This window comes from Lepidochelys kempii, chromosome 12, assembly GCF_965140265.1.
Source record: "Lepidochelys kempii isolate rLepKem1 chromosome 12, rLepKem1.hap2, whole genome shotgun sequence".
NCBI lineage: Eukaryota > Metazoa > Chordata > Testudines > Cheloniidae > Lepidochelys > Lepidochelys kempii.
In genome coordinates, this window is record NC_133267.1 from 33034262 (window position 1) to 33061171 (window position 26910).

Here is a 26910-nt window from a genome sequence, read left to right on the forward strand (position 1 = left end):
TGTGTTGGATTGATAGCGTAAAGCTCTGTAATGAGATTATCACAGAGAATGGGTAGCCAACCCACGTTATACACTAGGGTTTATATAAACATCACAGATTATGTCTTTGTTATGTATTAATGTTTCTCACAGTGTATTAATCTTTGCAGCTGATTCCAAAGATGATGCTGATAAATGGCTGTGTGGCTTGAATATCTTGCATCAAGAGGTTATGAATGCTTCCACACCTGCAATCACAGAGAGGTACATGGAATTTTCCCCCTTTGTTTATGAGAGACTCTTCAACAGCTTGACATTTCTTTGCAATTTGATAGTGAAAAACTGAAAAGACATTTTCAAGGATGAAACCAGTGTGGTCTGTAAGTTACATTAAGAGCAATACTCTACAGACAACATGCTATACTTAGAAAGTGTGGTCCAAATTCAGGTCTTGTAAAAGCATATGCCACTTAATAGTCTTCTATGGAGTTATGGCTACTTACACTGTGATGGATTTGGCTCTCTGGTTGGTTGGTTTGTTATATAAACTCTCCTGGTTCCAGGTTTGGATGCCAAAGAAAGTATTTAAGAAGTTCATGGGAATGTCTGGTCTATGTGTGTGTTGGCATCTCCATTTCAGGTGACTCAGAGTTTCTCAGGATCTCACAACTAGACCCTCTCCCCCTTCCCACCACTCAGCCATGGGCAGAGAATCCCTCTCTTCTCAACAGGCCCTGAGCCCCCTCCCAGACTTGATCTTTTCTCACCCCATTCACCTTTCGTTCACAGTGGGGAAAAGTCATAGCCTGTCTTTCTTCATTGGTTGTTTGTCCAAATTACAGCTCAGGTGTTGACGCCCTGCCCATCTAAATCCAATTTCAGCTGGGAAAAAGTATTCCTCACTTCCTGTCTTTAACTTTTGTGTGGTATTGCTCTGTACTGTTATACAGTTGCTGTGCATCACTCTCGAGGTGGCTGCATTTCAGCAACAACAAAGTGATTCCTGTATAGACAGAGTATATGAGTTTTTTAGTGAAATGCTATGATTATCCTTTGGGGTGAAACCTGTCTATATGAACAGAGCTTCCCTGTCAGTATTGCCAATATCATTAAAGGGATGCTGGTCCTAAAATTGACACTTCTGTCTGATTTATGGTTTTTTAACCTAAGATAGGTAAAAGATTACTACAGCTGAAAGAGATTAAGCGGATTTTCTTTTTCATTTTTACTTCATGCATTTGATGATATTTGGGACCACATCCTCAGCTAGAGCCAATCAGTGTAGCTCCATTAAAGCTATGCCAGTTTATACCAGCTGCAGATCCTGGCTCTTTTGTGTCCAGTTATTTTCACTGTTTCCCATTTGTATGGTTAGTCATTACCCTTGTTTACATGGGCTTGTCACACACAACAAGGGGACAAAAACATTTTGTTTAGAAATAGGAAAATATTATTGTAAAGCCACAAAAATGAACCAGGGCAGATGCAGCACCTGAAAATTCTTGTGACTCGTTTTTCAGAATGTGCTAGATTTCCAGTTTAAATATCTCTGCTTACTTTCATCACTGAAATTGCGATATTGAACAGGCTCTGTTTGTTTTTAATTCTTAAAATAACTTTTCTGTTTTGTTTTGTTTTGTTTTTTAAGCTGGCTGAGAAAGCAGATCTACTCTGTTGACCAGACTAGAAGGAACAGGTATGAATCTCACCCTTTTTAGGTTTTGCTTAGTTTTCATGGTCAGTTTTTCTACATGAAGTATAGGAGTGGAATTTAAAGTAACAAACATCACTTTGTATAAGAAAGATGTGACGTACGTAACATGTGAGAGTCCAGGACGCTGTACCTGCTCTTTCGTTAGGAATTTGTGTTCTGTTTTGTTATGGAGACATCAAGCATATGAAATTCACTGATGTGTATAACAGAGAAGGAAATGACCACCACTGTATCATTTTGCTTTCTGCCCTTTCTTCATGGCTGGAACTGGGATACATGTAGTTTTAGGCAGGGAGAGGGGATTCTTTCTCCCTCCCACTTTTAGCTCCCCACTCCCAGCAGCACCTAGCTGCTTCCTTTGTAGAGGCTGTTGCCCCTTTGCCAATCAAGTGGGAACCCAGAGGCTGGGACTCTGCTCTCCTGCCTTGGCTAGGCCCCCAGCACTGCCTGAGAGGGTGAAGAGAGTGAGGTGGGTCACAGAGGGAGTTGGACTAACAGCAACAGCCACAACAGTCATTTTTCCCCACAGTGAGTCAGAGCCTTGAGGAGGGAGAGCATGATGGGGTGAAAGGACAGGGGAATTCTTGGAAGGCGAGGTAGGGACAAGGAGATCCCTGGGGGACAGTGTGAGTAGGGACAGAGAAACCAACGGAGGGGCGTCATCATGGAGATCTTGGGAGTGGGGTAGGTTAGGCAATGGGAACACAAGATAGTCCTTGAACATAGAGGTGGGAGGAAGCCAGCAGTGGTCTTTCAGAATTAGATTGAGGACTCTGGCACTGTTCCAGAGAGTTTGTAGAGTTATCACTTGCAAGGACTTGCTTTGGAAAATATAACTTGGTGAAACTGGCTTGGTCGTTTGCGATTGTTACTCTGTTATGTGTTGGTGAGGAGACCTAGGCTTAGGAGTTACCTCAGGATTCATGCTTCTCAGTTGAGGAAGCCGCAGCATATTGTAACTATGGAGGTGGCATATTTGGGTTCTTGTGGGAAATGGAAGCTGCTCACTGCAGGCCCATGCAAAAAATGGTGTAGATTTTAGTCTTCAAAATTTCCTTTTATGGTGAGTGAGAGTGAGAGAGAATCCTTGCTCTGCTAGCTGAGGTGCCGGATAGCCTGTTGCAGTGCAGAGTATGCTCTCTTGCAAATTCAGCTGCAAATTTCTCTTTAGAATTTTTGTAAGTTGTACGATGCCTTGAGAAGGAAATTAACTCCTTGGTGGGTGACACTTTAATGCAGCTTAGCTACCCCCTTTTCCCAGCAGCATTAATGTTTGTACTTCTAGTTCAGTGCAGAAAATAACATTCGTTTCCTCTCATTTAGCCTTTTCCTAAGAGTAAAATAAAACATGTTCTCATTGTGTGGATGAAAACATGTTATTTCAGGAAATAACACCATTCTTCAAGCAATCTGTGGTACTGGGAAGATGATTGCTATACAAAGAGAGATGGAAGGGCATGAACGGAATTTGGTTCCCAAGCATAGGGGCTCAGAGAGATTTTAGATATCAGAGACAGACTCGCTTAGTCAGGAGGGGAAGGACAAAGTGTGCCAGCTGCACCATTCTTTACTGGATGCCAGATCACGTCACTGCACTTGGCTCTTGCTCTGCTGCTGCTGTGTTTCCGTAAGAAAGCACCACAATAGGGGAGAACCATGAAACAAAGGAAAGCCATAGGGCAGAGAAGCTTCAGCTGATACTACATCTAGTTAAGGTTATGTTAGTTTCCATAGTTGTTTTACTACTGGAAGGTAACATAACTGATCCCCCTTTGATATGTGCTGAATTGTGAGGTGATGGTGTTTCCACTTTACCCAGAGAGAATTCCCACCTTTAGAAAACTCCAGGAAACAGATGAATGCTGCAATTAACCTTTTTTTTTTTTTTTTTTTTAATTTTTAGTCAGCTAATTATAAAGCTGATACTTCCTGGCTGGCCCCAGCAGTGAAGCTTTGCTGCCATATACAGTAATGAAGTCAGCCCTAGCTTAAGGCCTTTGCTTGCCTGTCCAGAAAGAGCTGTTGAGTGGCAGTGTGATCAGCCCCGGGGGTGCAGTGGGAGAAGTGCGTGTTCTCATGGTCTGACAGCAGGACCGGGAGCCAGGAGCTTCCTGAGTTCTAATCTTGGCTCCAACACTGACTCCCTCTTTGGCTATTGACTGATCTCTCAGTTTCCCCATCTCTCAACTGCTCTGCCTCACTTTCCGTATCTGCAAAGTGGGGATGATGACACCTCACAGGGCAGCTGTGTGGATGAATATTTGTAAAACACTTTTTGAAGAGCAAAAGGGTTTCTTATAAGTGTTAATTGTTGGGGTTTTTGATCTCTGGTGAGCATTTCTGGCCAGTGCTTGGAGCAGCATTGTCATCTAAAGGGTCACAACAAAGGCCTAGAACTTGAGGCCTTGGTTCCCACCCCTGCTCTGCCAGAGACACCCTGTGTGACTACTTAGTCGTGGTGTGCCTCAGTTTCCCCATCTGTAAAATGGGGATGATAGCACTGCTCTGGAGATATGTAAATTAAAGATTGTGAGGCACTCTGATACTGTGGTAATTGGTGCCATAAAAGTATCTAAGATACACTGAAACCAAAGCTGAGGTTGATGAGGGAGGTGGGAGGTCTGAAGCCCCATTCACTCCTCAGTTGCTGTGGGAGGGGTCACTGTACAGAGGGAGCTGCTCCACAGTTTGCTCAGCCCCCTTGCATCTGGACTCCCCCACTGAGCCCTCTGCACCCGAGCCCCTACCCTGCTGAGCCTTACCTCTGCATCAGGACCCTCAACCCTGCACCCAAACCACCCCCCACTGAGCCCTCTACACTCGGAGCTGCACCTCCAACACCTGGACCACCCCAACGAGCAACCCGCACCTGGACCCCCACCCCACTGAGCCCCAACCAGCGACATCTGGATCCCCACATCTCCAGCAACCGGAGCCCCTGACACCCAGAGCCCCCCTTAGTCCCAACCACCATTGCTTGGACCCCCCCTGCAGAGTCCCATTACCCCCCACTGAGCCCCCCCCTACACACCCAGGCTCTCCACTGAGCCGCCTGCACCTAGATTGCCCCACACAGAACCTTATTACCCCACAGCTGGATCCCCACACTAAACCTCTCCACATTTCGATCTTGCTAGGCTGAGCCTGTGTGCCCCACACATGGATTGTTCCTCTTGCACCTGGATTGTCTTGGTGCACCTGGCACAGGGGGGCAGGACCCTGGTGCATTTCTGGGGCAGACCTGGCCCTTGTGCTGTGTCTGCTTCAGGTGCAGCCTCACTGCCAAGTCCGTGTCCCAGGGTGGGAGGATGGGAGCTGCAGGGTTTTTAGTTTTTTGGTGTAGAATTATTATTTTTTTGGCACAGAATTCCCTTGGGAGTATTGTAGTTCTTCTCTAAATCCTCTCCAGTGTATCCAATTGTGAATTATAGACAATGGACAATGGGTGTGGATGATGCTATGTCTTCAAAGGAACCCATTCCTGGAGTTATTCACATGCAAATTCTGCTTGAGTAAGGAGTATAGGAGCATGCCCCAGCGTTGCATGAGGAGTCTTTCACCAATAAAAACCAACTGTAATACCTTAATGTAAAGCGATTGGAACTGAGGTCTGACATTATCAAATGCTGTTCTAGATTTCACATTCCTAAAAATGTGTGTAAAAGTGTTGTTCCTGCATGATTGCAGAATACCTGTTTTGCACATGGAGAAGGACAACTGTTGGAGATGTGCCAATTATCCATTTGTGTCTGTATTTGTCTGTGCATAAACAGGTTCAGGCTGAATTTTATGGGCCCCAGAACTGATATGCTATTTTTTTATCACAAAACCAGGGACTGATTTAAGGGCCATTGAATTTTTTATCTTCAACTTTTACAACATTTGCTACCTACTTATCTTTAAAAAGGAAATTTACTGTTTTTATAACAAGGTCAGTATAGTTTAGTCCAGGAGTGGGCAAACTTTTTGGCCCGAGGGCCACATCTGGGTATAAAAATTGTATATTAGGCCATGAATGCTCACAAAATTGAGTTTGGGGTGTGGGAGGGGGTGAGGGCTCTGGCTGGGGTGCAGCGCCGGGGCGGGGTCAGAAATGAGGAGTACAGGGTGCAGGAGGGGACTCCTGGCAGGGGGTTGGGGTGCGGGGTAGTGGGCAGGGCTCCGGCTGGGGGCGCAGCTGGGGATGAGGGGTTTAGAGTGTAAGAGGGTGCTCTGGGATGGGACTGAGGGGTTCGGAGGGTGGGTGGGGGATCAGGGCTGGGACAGGGGGTTGGGGCATGGGGGGGTGCAGGCTCTGGGGTGGGGCTGGGAATGAGGGGTTTGGGTTGTGGGAGGGTGCTCTGGGATGGGACCGAGGGGTTTGGAGGGTGGGAGGAGGATCAGGGCTAGGGCAGGGGGTTGGGGCACAGGGGGGTGGCTCAGGGGTACAGGCTCAGGGCAGCACTTACCTCAAGTGGCTCCTGCGAGCAGCAGCATGTTCCCCTCTCTGGCTCCTATGCAGAGGCACGGCCAGGTGGCTCTGCTGTGTGCTGCCCTGTCCGCAAGTGCCGCCCCCGCAGCTCCCATTGGCTGCAGTTCCTGGCCAATGGGAGCTGCGGGGGCAGCGTGCGGAGCCCCCTGGCTGCTGCTACGCATAGAAGCTGGAGTGGGGACATGCTGCGGCTTTTGGGAGCCGTGCAGAGTGCCCCCAACCCTGCTCCGCGGCTAGAGTCCCGGAGTGGGGCAAGCTCCAGACCCCAGTAGGAGCTCAAGGATGCAATTAAAGTGGCTGGGCCGTAGTTTGCCCACCCCTGGTTTAGTCCAACTCCTAAAGAAGTCAGTAGACTTCTGTTGCACTTGGATTGATCTATGGACAGAGAATGTTTTAAAAGTGTATCAATAATTCAACTTACGTGTTGATGAAAATGGTATACCGCTGGATAGTTGTAGGTTGCATGCATACTAATAGAATGCTGTTTTTGCCCTCTTGTTTTTCAGTATCAGCCTTAGAGAACTGAAGACCATACTTCCCTTAGTAAACTTCAAAGTAGGCAGCGTGAAATACTTGAAGGATAAATTTGCGGTAATTATCCAAAGCACCTGATGTCCAATATTTGGTGAAAATATGTATTGATTCTTACACACAGCATCTTGCCTGTGGCTTTTGCTTCTTAGCATGTGAATTAATCTGATTTGTATTGGTTAATTTCAGAGTTTAGGTTTGAATGTCATGCAGAAGAGTTTTTTAATGATCTTTATTACTGGTATTAATATTGCAGTACTGTCCAAAGTCAAAATCAGGCTCATGGCCCTCTTGTCGGCACTGTGCAAATATATACGAAAATCTGGTCACTGCCTGTTTTAAGGGTAGAATTTACATTATGAATGAAGTGATACTTTTAGTTTCTCTTCAACATGAACTACTGTTAATAACTTTTGAGGCCCCTTTGCATCCCTGCAGGAACATTAAAGATCCCTTTATTTTTCCTGCTTTATACCTCTCTATTCTCCAAGTCCCAAATTATAGTTACTGGTACTCTGGATAATGAGCACTGAATGAGTCATTCTTGAGAATCTGCCAGCAGTCGTCTTAAGGGAGCAACTGGCTAACTGCCTGCTGGTACTCTGAGCCTGGGTGGTGGACAGAGATGAGGGGCAGGAACAGTGTATTACAAATTAAGATTCTGTTTGTTCAATTAGCATATTAATGTTTCTCTTAAGAAATCAATTAGCCATCATGTCAAAACAATTAAAGTAAAAGTATGGCAGCCATATGTGCCTTGGAAGACTATGGCACCTGGAAAGGGTATGTCAAATTTGTTGCTATACAGATATAACCTAGGATATTCCAAATATGCTGTTTAATACTTCCTCCTCACAGGAAATAGGAGCTCCCAAGGAAGAACTTAGCTTTGAACAATTTCACCTGTTCTACAAGAAAATTATGTTTGAACAGCAGAAATCGGTAAGCTCATATATAGATAGATACTATTATCCTGTCTGGTTTGAATAAAAGGTGAATTCTGATTTCTCCTCCCTTCCCCCACCATCACCACCATAGAAAAGCCCTCACTTACCGTATTGTATTTGATGTGTCTGTGACAAGCAATGCCAATAACTGGATTCATAAAATAAATAGATAAGAAGTTTGTGTTGCTTCTTGGGTGTTTAAAAGGTGAAATTGTGCACACATGTAATGGGATTTTGTTTGTCATGTGAGTCTTTCTGTCTGGTTTGTAGGATATCCTTAGTCAGGTGCAATTAATAAATGTTAAGTGAAATACAGGTTTCATTTTTGCATGACTTCCCAGTTTAATTTATCCCATATGCCAAAGGATACTCTTTTATTTATGGCGCTGACATGTCATGATCACCAAATAATGACCACTGCCATTCTCACTTGTGTCTGGAGATGATACGTGAATATATTCGGTGTACTGCATGACATGCTTGTGACAGTCACTGGGATGTGTCAATGCCATGGAATTATGCTAGGGATCTATTTGGCTAACTATTTTATCACTACTTCCAAATGTTCATTCCATCCAGATTCATGAAGTCAATGGGAGCTGTAAGTGTTTAGCATCTCTGAAAATCAGGGCTCTTATTTAGGTGCCTCACTTTAAACACCCAAGTTTGAAAATGTTGACATAAATATCTGAATGCTAGTTTCTGTACCCTGTTAACTGTGCCTGCAAATATGTAGGACATTGTTAAAACTGAAACCTTCTTTCCTCAGTTGTACATGGGCATGGTTTATTAGTAATTCTCTTTTTCAGCTTTGCAGATTAAGCATAATCATTGTAATCTAGATCTGTACAATGCTATTAAAAAGAACCATACGCTTGAAGTAAGACGACTTTGTTTTGCTAACCTTATTGATATGTCTCTTTTCATGATACTTCACTTAAACACTGTAAACAGAAAGAAGTTACTTAAAAAGGAGAGCATAGCACAGTATAGTGAGGTTATCTGATGTACTGGTTATCTGATTGTCCACACCTTTGGTGCACCATTTCAAGGAGACTCCTCATCTTGCTTAACTACTGTTTACAGCTAAGTTTCCCAAGCTCTGTACTCTGCTGGTCCAACCTGGAGGCCATTTAGTTTAGATTTTGTAGCCAGGTGACTAAATATGATACAAGATACACGTTTCCAGTTTTTCCAGACTATCTAGCAGGAAACTTGACTGCTTGTGTTTATTATGTGCATTAGCAAAACCAAGTTTGGCTGTGAATTGTGTGCTTTTACATGGAGAAGGCCTGAAGTGAAATCACGACACATGACAGCCTGTTGTTTCTCACCTTTCATTTTAACTCAAAATTTATTGCGCTACCATAGCTTGTATAAAATGCAAGTAGACATTTCTGTTCCTGCTAAGAGTTACAGATATTTCTGATTATTGTGTGTCTCTCTTTTCCCCCCCTTCCTCTTAAGATTCTTGATGAATTCAAAAAGGATTCTTCCGTGTTCATTCTTGGGTGAGATTTCCTGTTACTATAATTTTGTGCATGTATGCGTTAGTTATAACACTGCAGGACTTTGCATACCCAAAGTTTTCATGGAATCTCAAAGTCCATTCATATTTTTAAGTGATGTCACTGTTCTCTATCATGATATTTTCATTAGTGACTAGAGGTGGCATATCTTGTTGCTCTGGTATTCGTTAAGATGAATGAAAATTTTTCATATACCGTTTTATACAAATTTTAACATCTCACATTTTAAGGCACTCTTCCTAAAATTCTGACTTAAGTGGAAGATTTCCTGAGTAAGGACAGAGTAAAAGTGGCATAAGGAAGCTGTGGATAATAGCCAACACCTTGCCCACAGATGGATTTCAGTCGGAGGTGCTCATGCTTAGCGTAGGACAGAAGTTGTCTCTGTGTTTTCTGATGGAGAAGTTTTAATTTTTAACTGAAGAGGTGTGTGGTGCATGGACTTGACAGTAGCAGGGCAGAATTCTAATCCCAAATGATGTACTGTCATTGCATCTCAGTTTCCCTGTCTGTAAAATGGGTATAATATTTATTTAGGGGAGTTGAAAATTAACTGATTGTACAGCATGTTGAAGAAATGAGATGCTGCAGCATAAAAGGGACAAGCATTGCTGCTATTATGCTTTTCTGAAACTAGTTTATCATAACTTTGAATATTACATCTACAATTTTGTTTAAAACATTTGAGAAGTTCCATTAGAAATGGTTGCCTTTTAATATAGGGCCCAATTCTTTAGCCTCCTGGGTAGAATTTATAGAACTTATTGGGACTGCTGGCATCAGGTTTTGGTTTTCCATGTCAGCTCATCCAATAAGTATCCAGAAGAAATGGCTTGTGGGATTATGGCTATGCAAATAATTTACAATAATAATATTTTTATAGTGCCATAATTAAGCTGCACAACCTCCTAATGAGATAAGTCAGTGTTGTTCCCACTTTACAAAAGGGTAAACCGAGAGAAGTTAAGTAACTTGCCCAGGGTCACAGAGTGAGTCATTATGAAAGCTGGGAGGGGAACCCAGAAGCTCTGATTCAAAGTCTTCTGATCCAGATGCTAGACAGTTGCTTGTGGGGCCTGATCCAAAGCCCATTAAAGATAATGGAAAGACCCCCTTCAACTTCAGTCGATTTTGGATAACGTTGTAAATTCATGATATAATATATTGAGTTCTCTACTATGGCTCTGACTTAAATGATATTTGATCTACTCCCCCCCCTTTTTTTTTAATGAAACATTTTTTCTAAAATTTTTCCCTTTCCTCTGGTCTAGAAATACTGACCGTCCAGATGCTTCCGCAGTTCATTTGCATGACTTCCAGAGATTTTTGCTACACGAGCAGCAGGTGAGAAGGTTATGAAACTCTGAATTCTTCCTCACCAAGGCTCAGAGCGTTATGTATTTTTCAAAGAGTCACAGTCTGACATACAGAATGACTGATGATAATTGGCATTGAACCTTGTGGGCTAAATCTGAGCATTAGTCTTAATGATTAAGATGTGATCTTTCATTGAGCTAACGTTTTTCAACTGCACAAAGAACAAAAAGGTGTGCAAATGGATTTTTCTGGCCTTTGCTAGGCTGCTAAATAAACTGAGGTGGTTATTGACAGACATCATGTAGATGTCAAGGATGATATCCTGTCCCCATTGTGGGTGAAACCTTGTAAACCTTTGGACTGAAATCCTGGCTCTGGCCTCATTGTGGCTGACACGATGTAAATGTTTGGGATGGTGTGCTGTCCCCACTGGAATCAAAGAGAGTTTTGCCATTGACTTGAAAAGGGTCAGAATTTCACTCCTGATGGGTGCTCTCTTTGAAGAAGTTGCTGTGTACTTGCAGGCAGTTGTGTTCAGTGATCTGGGAAGGGGCTTGTCTTCATCTGTAACAGCTCTGATCCTGATTCACAGACAGCATGGTTTAGTTGGACTGATAAAATAATTAATGAATTAAAAAAATTGTAGGCAAAAGATTCACTAAAGGAACAAAGCAGTTCATTTTTGAAGCTGCCTGTTGTTTACAGTGTGCATATTCTACGTCTTTGAAAAGTTTGGAGGTCTTCTGTATGTTTAAGCTTTATGATGTTCCACAGCCCCTTCTGAACTCCAGGTTTGCAAATTTGTTTGGACGCTCAAATCAAACACAGAAGTTCATTGTTCCCATGCATTCCCTGTATGGGAATACCTAATATCTTTTCCCCTACAAAACGATGTTGAAAGAGCATAAAGGTTGCAAAGTCAAGCACTCAAAAGTTAGGAGAGACCAGAATGAAGATCTTTTCTGTCTTCAGTAGGGCCAGGATTTCATCCATATATAGAGTACTCACCTGTGGCAGCCTAGCATTTAGACAGAGGGCATCTTAGATCCCTAAAACATCACATAGGCTTTTCTTCAGCTAGGAAAGACATTATCTTTTATTTTTAAACTATCATTTATTATTTGTAATTTTTTTTATGCCTACGAGCTGAGTCACTGACCAGAGCTTATTGTGCTAGGCCTGGACAAACATTTAACAAAAAGACATTCCTGACTATCCTTTGGGGGAAAAAAGCATGAGCCTAAATTACAGTAGAAAAATTCAGTGAACTCAAACAGCTAGAGAGGTTTGTAAAAGCTCCAAATATTCTGGTTTCACCCGGTACGTGATCTTAAACACTGATTTTAAATGCAACAGTAGCCTGAACCACTGATAGTCTTTCTTACTGTCTGGGTTCATCAAAAGATGCAGTTCTGTTAACTGTAGGCAGTTAAGAACGCTGTTTAGTAAATCACTGCTATAGGTGTCTGTCTGTCTGTCTCTTTTGTATTATATAATATATAATTTCATTCACAAAATCTTATTACCTTTTTTGGTAATAAAATAAAACAACTTAAATGATAAACTTTTCTTAATTTAAAGGAATCTTGGGCACAGGATCTCAGTAAAGTCCGAGAACGAATGACAAAGTTTATAGATGACACTATGAGAGAAACTACTGAGCCCTTCCTCTTTGTAGATGAGGTGAGATAAAATATTTTCTCTTACTCTATATACATTTAACTTTCTCTTCTAGTTCTTTGAAATTTAGTTTGCTGGGCAAATCCCCCTCTATTAGCAAGAGAGCAGTTTCTCTAAGCTCCATTGTTAGTGTTATATTCTTTTCTTTTTTCTATTGAATGCATTTAAATCCATTCTCTTTTTTTATGTTTTAGTTTCTCACTTACCTTTTCTCAAAAGAAAACAGTATTTGGGATGATAAATATGATGTAGTAGATGCTCAGGATATGAATAACCCTTTGTCCCACTACTGGATTTCTTCCTCTCACAACACGTAAGTTTCCAAAATCTTTATCGTCTCTGATCAGACAGACCTGGTGTATGTTAAGAGAAGCAAATATTAATTTAAGTTTTATGCCAGGGGTGCTCAAACTGGATCTGTGAAGGCTTCCTGAGAAATTGCATCTGATAAGATTCACTCAGTTATAGTGTCAGAAAACACACCCCTTCCCTCCATCTCCTGCCCCCAACAGAAGAGCACAAGAAACTTTGTTAAAAGAATGTAGTCCAGAAGCTGAGCTCAGACTGCCACAGTGAGCTTCCTGAAACTCCTTGATGCCAGAAGATGGCGATTGAATGACTGCGGGTGCAAAATTTCATGCTAATGAGGGAGTCTCCACTCCTCCTGACACCTACAGCCCTGTTCAGTTAGCCTCATTACAATGCCTAAAGAGTCAAATCCTGCTGGCCACATGTAGCAGGATGTTTGCCTGAGACTGGGCTGCAGAATTTGGGTCAAAGTCCTCTGTCAGAGAGTCTCCCTGGCACACCTTATTTACCACGTCATTTCACTGTGGTGGGTTGTATTTACAGAGAGATACCGATACTCTGAGCATCACCTGTATTACAGCATTTTAATCTGTTGGGCATGCATCTGTGATTATAAACATCTAGAGAAAGGTTATGATAATATTTTGAGTTTATATGTTATCTGCAGTTACAAAAGAAGTGTGTGACAGGACCTGGAATAGAACCCTGGTGTCCTGGCTCCCAGGCTGCTTCTAAAACCAAGATAATATGTAATATAACTTTAACATGGTTGGATCATCTTGAGGAAACTGTCATCCTCCTTTATGTGACCTGAAATGTAGCAGAACTGTGGTGGTTGTGCTGAGCAAGATGGGGGAAGAGCAGGCTGCTGGTGGGGGTGGGAACTCTGGGCGAGACCACAGCTCTGTGACAGTTTACACTGCAGAAGGGGGTGACTCAGGGAAGAGAAAGCATGTGGCTAGTGGATCTTGGTACAACATGTTTCCACTGGTCAGGAACTAGCCCTTTTTATGGGAGACAAGGATTCTAGCAGAGAGGGACCATATGTGCCTCTATACCCAGGCATGTGGGAGCGGAATTAAAAGTAACAACCTTCAACAACCTTCCTTATTGTTTGTTACAGTAGTGCCTAAGGACCAAGAATGGGGCCCTGTTGTGTTAGGTGCTGTAGAGAGTATTAGATGGTCTCTGTCCCAGACAGCTTACAATCTGAATAGACAAGACACACACAGCATAAGGGAAGTATAACACAAGTAGAGTGAGCAGTTTGATGGCAGCAAAAGGCATGTTTGTGCCATATTAATTTTTTGGGGTGGGTTTACTTAGGGATCAGCTAGATGGAAAGAGAAGAAAACCAGGGTGAGGAGGTACAGGTCAGGGGAGAAGAGGGTAAGGGGAGCAGGTGTGGAGTGAAACTGAGGTGAAGAGACTGCGTAGGAGTGGTAGGGAGAGAGGGGGACGGTTGGAGCAAACAGCCAATCGGCACAAGGCAGAGAAAGCTTGGTCAAAACCGTAGAAATTCTCTGAATTGTTGTAAGGCTCTCAGTACTTGTCCTCTGTGAACTGTGACATGCAAACTGCTAGGCCAGATACAAATCTATGTGATGGTTAATTTTCATACTTAAACAGTACTGGATGCAACAACAACATAACAAACTAGAACGTTCATTCACTGGAATGGGGAATTTTATCATCTAACATTGTTTTAAAAAAAGAAAAAGTGGAGAAAATATCCCAAGGAATTTAAATAACATGTACAATTAAAAAAAAAAAAAAGGCTTGTGAAGTGTATAGGGACCTTTCCCTTTCACTAGACAGGTATGCTGTTTGACCTGGCCTCGACTTGGTGGAGTTTGGATATATTGTAGAGATATGTTCTACTCTACAAAAAGCTGGCAAGGGGCAATGAATGAACTCTTGGAAATTCTTGCTAACTGATCCATGCCAAGGTGCTTTAGCATCTGATTCAGAGGAGTCCACTCGCTTCACAGAAAGTCAAAAATTCAAGTATTCCAAGCCTCCACAATAGAAAAAGATTTAACATTCAGAAACTCAGCAACAGAATATATGGGACCCTTTTTGGAATTGTTGCCTTCCTTCTGATGGTCTCTCTTTACTGTTCAGATACCTCACAGGAGACCAGCTTCGAAGTGAATCTTCCACAGAAGCTTATATCAGGTGCCTTCGAATGGGATGTCGATGTATTGAGTGTGAGTAACAAGCTTGTGGAGTGGTTTGTGACAGGAATGCTTTTGTTCTCCACCTTTGCATAGCTTCCTGTGGTTGCTAAGCACAGCAAAACCAAAACTTGTTGTTTTTTAACACAAAATTATTCCTCTCTTTTTGTTTAAATGATGTGTTAACTATTAGAACCAACATTCTTCAGAATTCCATCATTTTCCTGCTCTTCTTTTATTCCTTTGAAGCACTAAAATTCAAGCAGCTCTTTTAAAACCTATTTGAGTGTGTACACCAGAGATGAAGCTACCAGAATGACCAAATTAATTGGTTAAGCCCCAGCATGCCCTTCTCCAGTACATCTGTGATAGAGGTTTGCAGCTAATTGTTTTAATTACCTTCATGCATATTTTCTTAATTTAGACAAAGCCACAATCCCTCTAGATTTTTATGTTTTGGTGTCACAAAATTCATATCTGCCCAACTAACTTTTTATAAAAGTTAATTTCACCATGCTCTGTTTTCCACTAACTGCAAGAAAAGAGCTTCTTTAGTTCTGCTCTTGTGCATCTTACAGAAGGGTTTGGCCAGAACCTCATGATATTTCACCACTTCAGTCTGGCCACTGACTCTTTGTTGCACTTATTGCTATTGCTTCTCAGTCCTAATTACAGGAGTCCCCCGTCTGCAGTTGTTTACTCTGATACTCAAGAGTTTATCTTGAGTAAGGACTTCAGGACTGGGATCAAGAAGACTTCACAGGACAAACTTTCAGAATCTCTCTTGGAGCAGCATATTTGCCACTTTGAACTCTGGTGAACACTAGTAAACCCAGAATTCAGCTGCCTAAACTCCTACTTTTCTGTTCCTAGCTGTGTGCGCTTTTAGAACCTCCATACTGTATTTTTTTTATCACCATTACTTCATGCAAACTTAACCTCCTCTGTGAGGGATATAAATCTACTTAGCAAATCATTTTAATATAACATAAAAGTATATGACTCATTGTAGGAAACACAGTGGAGCGCTGAATGTGTGTTGCATTCTGTATATTGGAGTTATTTAGATGCCCTCTTCTTTCTTCCGTTGTCTGCTGTAGTGGATTGCTGGGATGGTCCTGACGGGAAGCCGATCATTTATCACGGATGGACACGGACAACAAAAATCAAATTCGATGATGTGGTGCAGGCAATCAAGGATCATGCATTTGTCACATCTGAGTGGGTTTTTGTTAATTTATAAACCTGGTTTAGAGGATTTTAGAACTTTCCTCAGGAGAAAAGGAACCTTTCATATTTGGTTAATTGAAAAGGCCAAGGTGCCTGTCTTTTCCCCATTTCCCTGCTTGAGATCTTCTCTATAAAGATGAGTTTGCATCTGTAAAACTTTAATAAGTGTGATTTTTAAAAATACGAGAAGTGGAAGACAGAGCATTAGTGAGAGGGAAGCTCATAGCCCCAAACTTACCGTCGTAGATGAGGTTGCAGCTGAGGAGATGGGGAATCCCTGCTCATGCTTCCTGCAGTGGTAACATGGGCTGCAGCAGTGTCTCAGCTCTCTCCTCTTCAGGCCCTTCATTAAAACACCTTTAATAGGAAAAGTGTTATCTGTCGGCAGGGAAGGGATAGGAGGGAGATGGGGCTACAGAATCCTTTACTCCTCACCGTGTAAGGTAACTGGCTGGCCATAGAGGAGAGAACAAATTTCACCCTCTTGTGGGTGGGACAGGCTAGGAGATCTAGGAGATGACGTACTTCCCAAAGCTCCCACTGGGGTTGTTGCTGTCTACATGAGTCTGAGCCTGTACTCAGTAGCTGCAATCCGGCACATCATTATTTTGGTTGGAAACACTTCCTGGATGGGATTTTGGGAGCTCGATAATGAAGAAAAGGCATGTCTTAATATTCAGGGTGTTCCAAGCCTCTTTTCTGTGGTTGGCTTACTGAGCTGCATGGGTATCCTCACCACGGATAGACATTCAGCTAACCATGTACAGTGCACATAGAGGTCCCCGTGCTTCAGACGTGTCAAACCATCAGCATGGTGAACGTATCGAGGACTGCAGTGACACTTCCTCACACTGCTCATGTTTGGTGGTGGTGGTGCGACCCAGTGATTGTACGTCTGTGGACTTGCCCCAGAGCCACTCAGTCCTCAGTTTGCTTTGGATATTTTTTTTCCCCTTTCCTGGCTTTTTTAGATGCAGAAATTGAATGCAGCCTCTGCCTTTCTGTTCCCTTCTACCAAGGTTCCCAGTGATCCTGTCGATTGAAGAGCACTGCAGTGTGGAACAGCAGCGCCACATGGCCAAAGTATTCAAGGAGGTGTTTGGGAATCAACTCCTAATGAAGCCAGTCGAAGTCAGTGCAGATCAGCTGCCGTCGCCAACCCAGCTGAAAGAAAAATTCGTCATCAAGGCACGTGTCCTTTCTTTCAGACCGGATCTGGATACTAGAATATTTGAAAGCAAGTGGATTTAATGCAAACACTGTTAATCTATTTTAAAAAATAAATATTTGGCAAAATTTAATTACAAAAATGAACGGCATTGTCCTGAAATAAGAAACTGAGGGTAGAACTATAGCTTGGCATAACAGGTTTTTCAGATCACTGGCAGTTTGGGGGGGGGGGGGGGGGAGGAATGTGGGTTGAACTGAAAATAATTCTTTTGTGAAGGCAAATATTTTCCCCAGCAAATTGAAAAGTTGAAAAAAATAATTTTGTGTCAAATGAAACATTCCATTTCAGCAAAATTGAAACGTTTCATTTTGATTTCAACCATTTTTAAATGATTTTTATTTTTTAAAAATAAAATTAAAGGAAATTTTGAAATTAAGTAATTTTGAACTAGAAAATTGAAACTTTTTGTCTCTAAACAAATGTCAAAATGAAACATTTTGATTTTTTTCTGAGATTTTTCTTTTCCCAACTGAAACAATTTGGCAAAGTCAACACAAATTCATGCAACATTTCAGTGTAATCAAATCTACATTTTTTTTATGAGAAAATGGTCGAAAAATTTTGCCCAGCTCTAGTAAGAATCCTTTCTGTCTACTTCGTGCATCATATGCCCTGTCCAGTTCCTCTTTCAGAAACTCCTGTCATAAAATATTGCATCTACTGCCATTTCATCTGTTTAACCTTCTTTGGAGTATCAGTCACATTGGTTAGGTCTTCACTTCGTTTTCTATTTGTGCAGTCCTGTTCTATCCCTTTACAATATATCTCCGTGTCACACTGGGATGCTTTGAATCTTTGCTGTATCTTTTTTCATTATAGCTGAGGACTTTGTTCCATATATCATAGTTGAGATTACACACAAGCTGAAAACTCTCTTCTCCAGGGTACTGGCATATGCTTTGCATGTACTTTCCATCAGCCAAAACTTGGTCCCCTGAACAAAATAAAAAGCTTCATGTCTATATTTGTACAACAAGAATCCTCTTCCTCCCCCATCTGTGAGCACCCATGTAGTTCCTTTGCTCCCAGTAGGTGGGATTTTGTAATTACAGACCCACTAGCTGTGCCCTTAAAGTGCCCACATCATGCCTGAGTCCCCACCTTCATCCTCCCAGTATTCTCCCCCCCTCACCCCCACCACTGCTCTAGAGAGATCTGCCATGGAACACTTCTCTGTGGCATGCATGTGGCCTTTTACCCCTTGCACAGTAGTAGTGGTGCTAAAGAGGTTAGGGCTTTATATCCCTATGTGGAGAAGCAAGCAGGATTTGGTCACACTGAGAAATAATCACCCCTGTTTCCTTCTTGTAGTCCTTTTCCTGTTTCCTCTTTAATTTCTCTCCTTTTACTCATGTTCTTTTTCTCTTCACCTTGAGGTCTGACAACTACTCCTCTTTTATCTTCATTCCTTCCTTGCCACATAAAGGTCACTTAACTTTCTGTCTTCTCTAATGAATTGTGGACTCTTATCAGAGTAACTGATCCTCTGTCTCCCTCATTTGAAACTTGCTGTCAGGAAGTTAGAGGAGCACTTGGCTCATCTATATGGTGAGCTACTGCCAGGGTGTAAATCTATAGCACATCAGCATGCTGAACCTTAATGACTCTGTGTGGACATTGCTACAGTGCAGTGCAAGCCCTCGTGTGTGGTTCTCATTGCATTGTAGCAATGTCCAGTGTGTGGCAGGCTGGTGCACTGTCGATTCGCACCCTGGCTTGGTGCACACTAACTCACCATGCAGACAAACCCTCAGGTTAAATTTGCAGTCAGTGGGGAAAACTAATGTTTAAGACTGCATGTAGCCTCCACTCTCAACGTCCAAACAAAGGAGAGACGCTCGAGAGGAGGGGTGTGTCAGATAATATTACCAAGATGTTCCAAGGTGATCTGACCAGGCTTACGTATGATTTTTATTTATATTTTTTAGCATAAAAAATTGGGACCAAAGGGAGACATAGATACGAACCCAGAAGACAAGAAAGAGGAGAAAAAGCAACAAGGAGAACTCTACATGTGGGATACGATAGAACAGGTATTATTTCCTAGATATTTGCTGCAGTTTGTTGCAAGGTTTTTTAATTTCTTTAGCATTTGAGATTTAAATGAGCATTCTCAATAGCAGTAGGGAAAAATATTTGCTCTTAGCTGACCCAATGTGAGTATGGAAAAGAGACGCTGCGTAAGATGTTACATTGTTAAATTACTACTTTATTATTACAGCTTCTTGGTGGTGGTTAGGAGTTTCTATTTTTATCTCTTTAATTTTATGGATAGAGTTGTCGTCTTGTGTTAACAGTTTTAACACTTGTCTTTGTGTTCTAGACATGGACTCGGCACTATTGTGCTATAGCAGATGAAAAGCTCTCGTTCAGTGATGATATAGAACAGAACGCTGATGACGATTCGTCAAAGGTGATTACTGGGCTTTTTGTTGTTTAAGTTTATTCCTGTTACTCTAATCCCTTGGTAAAAACTAGCTAAATGTATTTTAGTGTCCTCATTAGGCTGGAGAAATTAAAAATCATCTAGTTTGTTATCCCAAACTTCCAGAAATGAACACATTTCCATCTTCCTCACTTCTGCTTTAAGCCAAATAGAGAATTCTACCACTATGGGTTTCTGAATAAAAAAGGAGAGATGCACTGAAGTTCTTTTCTGCTTATATGGAATAAGTTTAAAGGGAATTGCAGTGCAGAATGATGTGGGGTTACTCACTTCATAGTATTAAATACAACTCCTGTCTGGTTTGAATACTTAATTATATACCAGGGGTGGCCAAACTGTGGCTCGTGGGCCACATGTGGCTCTTTTACCATTAAAGTGTGCCTCATGGAGCCCCCCTCTCCCCCCCATTCTCCACCTACCAGACTGGGACTGGGGGTGGGGTGGGAAGGGAAGCTCGGGACCTCTGCCTTGCAGTGCGGAGGGGGGTGTAGGGCCTTCTGCCCTGCGCAGAGGGGGGGCTGAAGCCCGGTCCTGGCAGGCACCTCCCATGGAGCTGAAGCCCTGAGCCCCAGCAGGTGCACCCTCGCTCTCAAACTTCTGAAGATTGTCATATGGGGCTCAGAGGGTCAGTAAATTTGCCCACTCCTGGAAGAATTACACTGTCTAAGGGAGTGTCATTCTTCCTTATCTCTTGGCCAATGGGAATTACGTGCTCACATCAAGAGAATAATAAAATATTCTTTTCTCCCTTTAATATAAAACCAAAGGGAGATGAGTTATACATGAAGCTTTTTGACATGTAAGGTCAAATTCATCCTCTTAAACTGCCCCTGCAGTGTTTACAGATGCATTTGTTTGCAATTCACAAATCATTTGCACGTGCAATTGTTCAGTGGAGGGTCTGTGCCAGATAATTGGGTGCACCTGCAGAGGTCACTTAATGAAAATTTGGGTCTTTATTAAGCACTTTGATAACCCAGTTTTCAATAAAACAAAATATCTTTAGTGCATGGTTAATGTTCAGTGTAGACGAGCATACGAGACAGTGAAATTGCTTGTGGGCAGTTAAGTGCTGAAACAGGTGTGTTTAACAACAGTCAAATGCTTTATTGTGAGTATATTCATCTGCCAGGATATTATTCCTATTCTAGGACTAAACAAAAAATGATTAATTAAATAATGATACATAACACAACACACCTTTTTTTTTTCTTTTTACTGTTTGTTTTGGAAGCATTAACAAGTTTAGAAATCTTTATTATGTAAATATCAGACACAAAACAATAATCATTACAACAGTGTGCTTTTTGTTTAAAGAGGCATTACACAGGAATATGGTAATCAGATCTCTCTAGCAGGGTGTTACCATATTTCAGAATAAGCATCATTATAACACCTATAACATGTAAAAAGAAAAGGAGTACTTGTGGCACCTTAAAGACTAACAAATTTATTTGAGCATAAGCTTTCGTGAGCTACAGCTCACTTCATCGGATGCATTGTTGTTTCTAGTGATTTTATGAAACTGAGTGAAATGTCTGATTATGCGTATTTAACAGACCAGGCAAGACTACCAACTGTTAATATTCAAAACAATTAGACAAGTGTACTGGTTTGTTTGCAGGTGAATCTACTTTGCCTGAGTATTGAATAAAAGATAACCAAATATCTAAGTTTATTATTTATCTTTGTTTATTTTCCTGGGTTCACAATCGGTCTGTTAATTTTCCCATAGCAACAACCTCTCATTTGTTTTAACTGTTCCTCTATGGTAGGACTGTCTTTCTTATCCAGTGAGAGATTACTGATAGCTGTGCAACTCCTAACAAAAGAGAGGTTAATTTTTCATTTCCTTTTGTGTGACCATTTCCACTAGAAATCCCCAGGAGAATTTCCAAAGGATCATTTGGGAATAAATATCTAATAGTTTGTGATATCTGGTTATGGATTGCATCCCAATACTCTCTAGTGACTGGCAATGTTTCCTCTCATTTTCCCATGCATGTGCGGAATGAATTTTGTTATGGACGTGATGTGTGGCAGGGGTGGGGCCAAGGGGTTCGGAATGTGGGAGAGGAGTCATGGCTGGGGCAGAGGGTTGGGATGCGGGGGGGGAACGGGTGGGCTCTGGCTGGAGGTGTGGGCTCTGGGGTGAGGCCACAGATGACGGGTTCAGGGTGCTGGAGGGGGCACAGGGCTGGGGCAGAGGATTGGAGTGCAGGGGGGCGAGGGCTGGGGGTACGGGCTCCGGGCTGGGACCAGGGATGAGGGGTTTGGAGTGCAGGCGCCTCTCCTCGCAGCAGCATCTGGGGTGGGGGGGAGAGGTGCCTCTCCCAGCTGCGGCAGCTCCAGGGCTGTGGCCGGGGGAGAAGGGTCTTTCCACGCCTCTCCCTGCCATGGCAGGTTTGGGGCTGGGATTGCGGGAGATGGGCCTCTCCCCGCCGCAGCCGTGAGCACCTGTGTGGCCCTTGATAGGCTGATGCATGGCTGCGCAGCTTAGAGGGAACTTAGGTGACCAGAGAGATCCACCATATATGCATAAAACCTCCTTCTTCAGCATAATTTCTCCAACATGTATTCCTGTTCAACATATATTAACCTGATTGGTGCGAGGTACCATTGAAATAGTATCTTAAAGAAATTTTCTTTTATTGGTTGCTCTGAGGTTGCGGGCCCTCATTTCCAGATCAATCCCCATTCCTCTGGGATAATTTGTCGATCATGGTCCTTTTCCCAGTGTATCACATATGGACATTTTTTGGTTAGGAAAATTGTCTGCAGAGATTGATATAAATTAATTATAATAAAAAGAAAAGGAGTACTTGTGGCACCTTAGAGATTAAGCAATTTATTTGAGCATAAGTTTTCGTGAGCTACAGCTCACTTCATCAGATGCTGTAGCTCATGAAAGCTTATACTCAAATAAATTGTTTAGTCTCTAAGGTGCCGCAAGTACTCCTTTTCTTTTTGCGAATACAGACTAACACAGCTGCTACTCTGAAACCCATTAATTATAATGTTTTTGTTTCCTAATTGACCAGGTGCCATCACTTCTACTAAAGTTATCTTTCTGTATAGACAGTTTGCTAGAAAGTTGAGAAACATAATGCCTAACTTGAAAGTACTGGTACGATGGGAGAGTGGGCCATTTAAAATGACCTTTGATCTCTAAATAAGTTAGAAAAGTTTCTTTACTAGGTAGTTGGCTTCCACTGCTTGTGTATTTCACTGCGCTCCCAATCTTTAAAGCTCTCTGGCTTGACAGCACATCTCTGTAAATAGCACTTGTCATCCAAAGGTCTTTAAGAGATGACCAGTTATTATCCCCATTTTATAGATGTTAAAGCTGAGGCACAGGACTCAGTAAGGGCTGGAATTTCAGCGATGCCTCAACCTGGCTTCCACCTGTCAACATGGAAGTTTGCATGTGCGCTCTTTTATCACTAACATCTGTATGCACAGTTCCGCCACATGCAAGCCAGATCACCTGTTCATGCAGGTTTTAATGGTGGGAGGGCCATATATGATTATTCAGGGCTGTGATTAGCTAAAATCCTCTTGTCAAAAAACCCTAAAATAGAAGATGCTCTGATCTATAAGAGTATTTTGTTTAAATTTCTGGCCACAGATCATAACTACTTGCACAAGTCTAGGAAGGTGAAAATCTTTTGAGCTTAAGTAACCTGAAAAGTGATCTGAATTACCTGAATGCACGTTATAACCATAATAAACCTCTCCATGCTGAGGAAAGGGGAATGTGAAAATCCTGACACAGAACTTTTTGAGGAATATTAAGAAAAGGTGCACAATAGCCATAACCCCCCACAGCACATGTCTAATAGTTTGTTTTTCGTTTGACAGCAAACCATACTTCAGATTTTAGACAAATATTCCTTTTTTTTAAGGGTATTGAAAGTTCAAGGAAGCTAGAAAATTGACCTACCATTGTAGAAGTCCTTTTAACCGAGACAGAACCCTTTACTATCATGGTAAAATATAAGTTAAAAATGGGAACTCTTCTCTTGTGATCTAGGAGGTGAAACATACTGAGCTGCACTGCAGCGAGAAATGGTTCCATGGGAAAATGAAAGAGGGGAGAACAACTGCTGAGAGGCTGATCCAGGAATATTGTGCTGAAATGGGTGGCAAGGATGGAACATTCCTAGTTAGGGAAAGCGAAACTTTCCCTAATGATTACACCCTGTCATTCTGGTATGGCTGTTTTTTTGATACTGGTGTTGTTTGTTCTACTATATTGTGTAAGAATATATTTTTTAGAAAATATGATTTTACAGCTGCTATGGGAGGAAGTAGGAGTGGGGGATTTAGTGCAGTTGTGGAAAGATCACACTTTTTTAATTAAGGTTGTGACGGGGCAAGGCCAGATGGCTATGGAAAATGGAAAGTGGGAGATAGATATATTAGCTCCAGGCTAAACAAATCCCTGGTACCAGGATAAGTGAAATGGCAGCTGCTCCAGAGCCAATTAAGAACTTTCCAGAAGGCAGGGAGAATGCTAGGTTGATTGGGACACCTGAAGCCAATCAGGGTCTGGCTGAAACTAGTTGAAAGCCCCCCAGTTAGTCAGGTGGGGGTGCATGTCAGGAGCTGTGGGAGGAAGTTGTGCTGTTGGAGAGACTGAGTAGTACACACCATATCAGGCACAAGGAAGGAGGCCCTGAGGTAAGGGTGAAGTGGAGCTTGAGGAAGTAAGGGCTGCTGTGGGGGAAGTAGCCCAGGGAATTGTACATGTCATGTTTCTAAAAAGTCAGCTACCATAGCTGATACTATTAGGGTCCCTGGGCTGGAGCCTGGAGTAGAGGGTGGGCCTGGGCTCCCCTTCCCTTCCACCTTTGCCCCCGATTAATCACTGAGACTGGGAGACAACAGAGACTGTGCAAGGAAGGATAACTTCTCCTCACCTCCCTCGCTGGCTTATGATGAAAATGGCTCAGTAGACTGTGACCCTTGTCTCTAGAGAGAGAAGGGTTACGTCGAGGGTCACAGTGAGCCTCTGAGGCTAGCGAAATCCGCCAGGAAATGCAGGACCCATGGAGGCAAGGACAGAGCTTTGTCACAAGGTGCAATTTAGTCTAACGTTCCTAGGCATGATTGGGCTCCATTTGGGGTTATGTTCATTGATTGGAATAGATAATAGAGGTCTAATTGGTCTAATCTTCCACTTCTCTAAAGCTATAGGAGCATGAAGGGTTTGTTACAATATTTCTTCAATATGTGGGCCAAAATTGTATTTAATTTGCACTGGTGTAAATCATCGGTTTCCAAGCTGAGCAGATAGTTTCCCAAGTTCGTTTCCCAAGTTCATTTCCCTTGGCAGAGTTTGATCTTGTTGATAAAAGAGGATGTCCCTATAGGGGAAAAAATAAAAGATTTTGCCTAACTTTTCCCAGTCTGGAGTTATAAATAACAGTATATCAGATAGATCTACTGGTGAGAGAGCCTTCTGCGCTAATTCTACAGTGATGCATATTGCGACATCTGAAACTCTGTAGGTTGAAAAGAACAACTCCCAACAATCTTATTATTTGTTAAAGAAAGAACATGATTTGCTGTGACTTTATAAACTCACAAACTAGAATTAACCAGGAACAAGTTAGATAACATCCTAAATGTCCATCTTTATTAACTGTTATTTTTCCTCCCTCTTCATTTTTTAAGGAGGTCAGGTAGGGTCCAGCATTGCCGTATCCGTTCTAATAGTGAAGGAGATACCATGAAATATTACCTGACCGACAACCTCACCTTTGATAGTATTTATGATCTCGTTCAACACTACAAGGAAGCCCACTTGCGATGTGCCGAGTTTGAGCTGCGTCTGACTGATGCTGTGCCTAACCCCAAACCTCATGAAACTAAAGAGTATGTACAGATGAAGGGAAGTGCTTGGGTTGTGTTAAAGGGTGGAACTTTTTGTTGTCATTTATGGCCATGGATTTCATGCATTCAGGAACACTTTGGTAGCAGCTGTCATGGGAATAAACTTCATTGATTTCTAAGAACCTTGAAAGATTCAGCTTCTACTCTGGGCTTCATGGGGGGCTAATGGTAAAGCAGGTGCTCACTGGTAACTATCCTCAGTTCAGAGAAACAGTGAAAGCTGCAATTCACCCAGAGGGTACCAAGTCCTTCGTCTCCCTGCTCTCTTTCTTTGCTTGATAATTTAAAGAACTCAGCAAGTAGGGTTAGGTGTTGAGTTGTTGCCTGTGGTCTTGCAACGAATTCAGAAGTTACTGTTCGTGCACCATGTGCACTTTTGGTCCATTGTTTGGTCTACAGATTGAAAAAGAGATTATTTTGTGTTCAAAACTTATGTCCATGACTTTCGACAGTTTTCATGGTCTGGTCCCTGGTTCTGTACGGTCCTATACATCCTGAGATATCTTTTGAAGTCAGTGTGAGTTGAGGATGCCTGCTGGGACTCAGCTGATTTTGTTTTTACACCACCGCAACTAATGTAAATTGTTCTAGCTCCACTGAAATCAATGGAGCGAGAACATTTTACATCAGCTGTAGCTCTCCCCCTTGGTGCTCATTAAGAGCCAGATTCTACCATTGTTACTCACCTTGAGTAGTACTTGTGAGAGACAGAATCTGGTCCTAAGGAAGTATCCAATGTCTGCTGTTTTTCCCTAGCCCATATCTGGACTCTTCCTTAAAATCTTCCACATCAAAACTCTGGCTCCTGTCTGGCATTTGGTTATGAACAGATAAAGCAGCATCTGCCACTGTTCTATGGAGACAAGTTGATTTATGTTATATTACTATAAGCAGACAAGGTGTTCTGATGTTTTCCTGATGGTTTTACCCAAAATAAGCTGATGCGTTACAGTATTTTGCTTTAAGATGCTGTCATATGTGCCATGATGAGGAAAATCTAATGTATAATTTATCTTGTAATGTCTCAGGCTATAATTCTAGTAACACCGCCAGTTATTCTTACTGAGTGACACTTTGACAAGCTTTGTAATCGCTTGTCCATTTTCTTTCCCTCTACTGTAGCTGGTACTACCCTAACCTGAGTCGAGGAGAAGCAGAAGACATGTTGATGCGAATTCCTCGAGATGGAGCATTTCTGATTAGAAAGAGAGATGAGCCCGATTCATTTGCCATGACATTCAGGTAAGAGAAGACACATGTGACTGTGCAAGGGATAGCTCAGTGGTTTGAGCATTGGCCTGCTAAACCCAGGGTTGTGAGTTCAATCCTTGAGGGGGCCATTTAGGGATCTGGGGCAAAAATTGGGGATTGGTCCTGCTTTGAGCAGGGGGTTGGACTAGATGATCTCCTGAGGTCCCTTCCAACCCTGATATTCTATGACTCTAACATAT

General features: G+C 42.3%; 1 protein-coding gene across 7 annotated transcripts in view; it reads left to right on the forward strand.

Moving 5' to 3' along the window:
• The window catches only part of PLCG2 (phospholipase C gamma 2), a 94172-nt gene that overhangs the window by 36278 nt on the left and 30984 nt on the right, over positions 1–26910 (forward strand). For all 7 annotated transcript variants that reach the window (XM_073308055.1, XM_073308054.1, XM_073308053.1 and 4 more), the window contains 16 exons: positions 150–243; positions 1628–1675; positions 6671–6755; positions 7554–7637; positions 9110–9153; positions 10443–10515; positions 12070–12171; positions 12363–12481; positions 14602–14687; positions 15755–15875; positions 16904–17072; positions 19044–19148; positions 19439–19528; positions 23595–23773; positions 25241–25441; positions 26582–26701. In XM_073308055.1, coding sequence (XP_073164156.1) covers positions 150–243; positions 1628–1675; positions 6671–6755; positions 7554–7637; positions 9110–9153; positions 10443–10515; positions 12070–12171; positions 12363–12481; positions 14602–14687; positions 15755–15875; positions 16904–17072; positions 19044–19148; positions 19439–19528; positions 23595–23773; positions 25241–25441; positions 26582–26701 — 1720 coding nt within the window. The remainder of the gene's footprint in view (positions 1–149; positions 244–1627; positions 1676–6670; positions 6756–7553; positions 7638–9109; positions 9154–10442; positions 10516–12069; positions 12172–12362; positions 12482–14601; positions 14688–15754; positions 15876–16903; positions 17073–19043; positions 19149–19438; positions 19529–23594; positions 23774–25240; positions 25442–26581; positions 26702–26910) is intronic.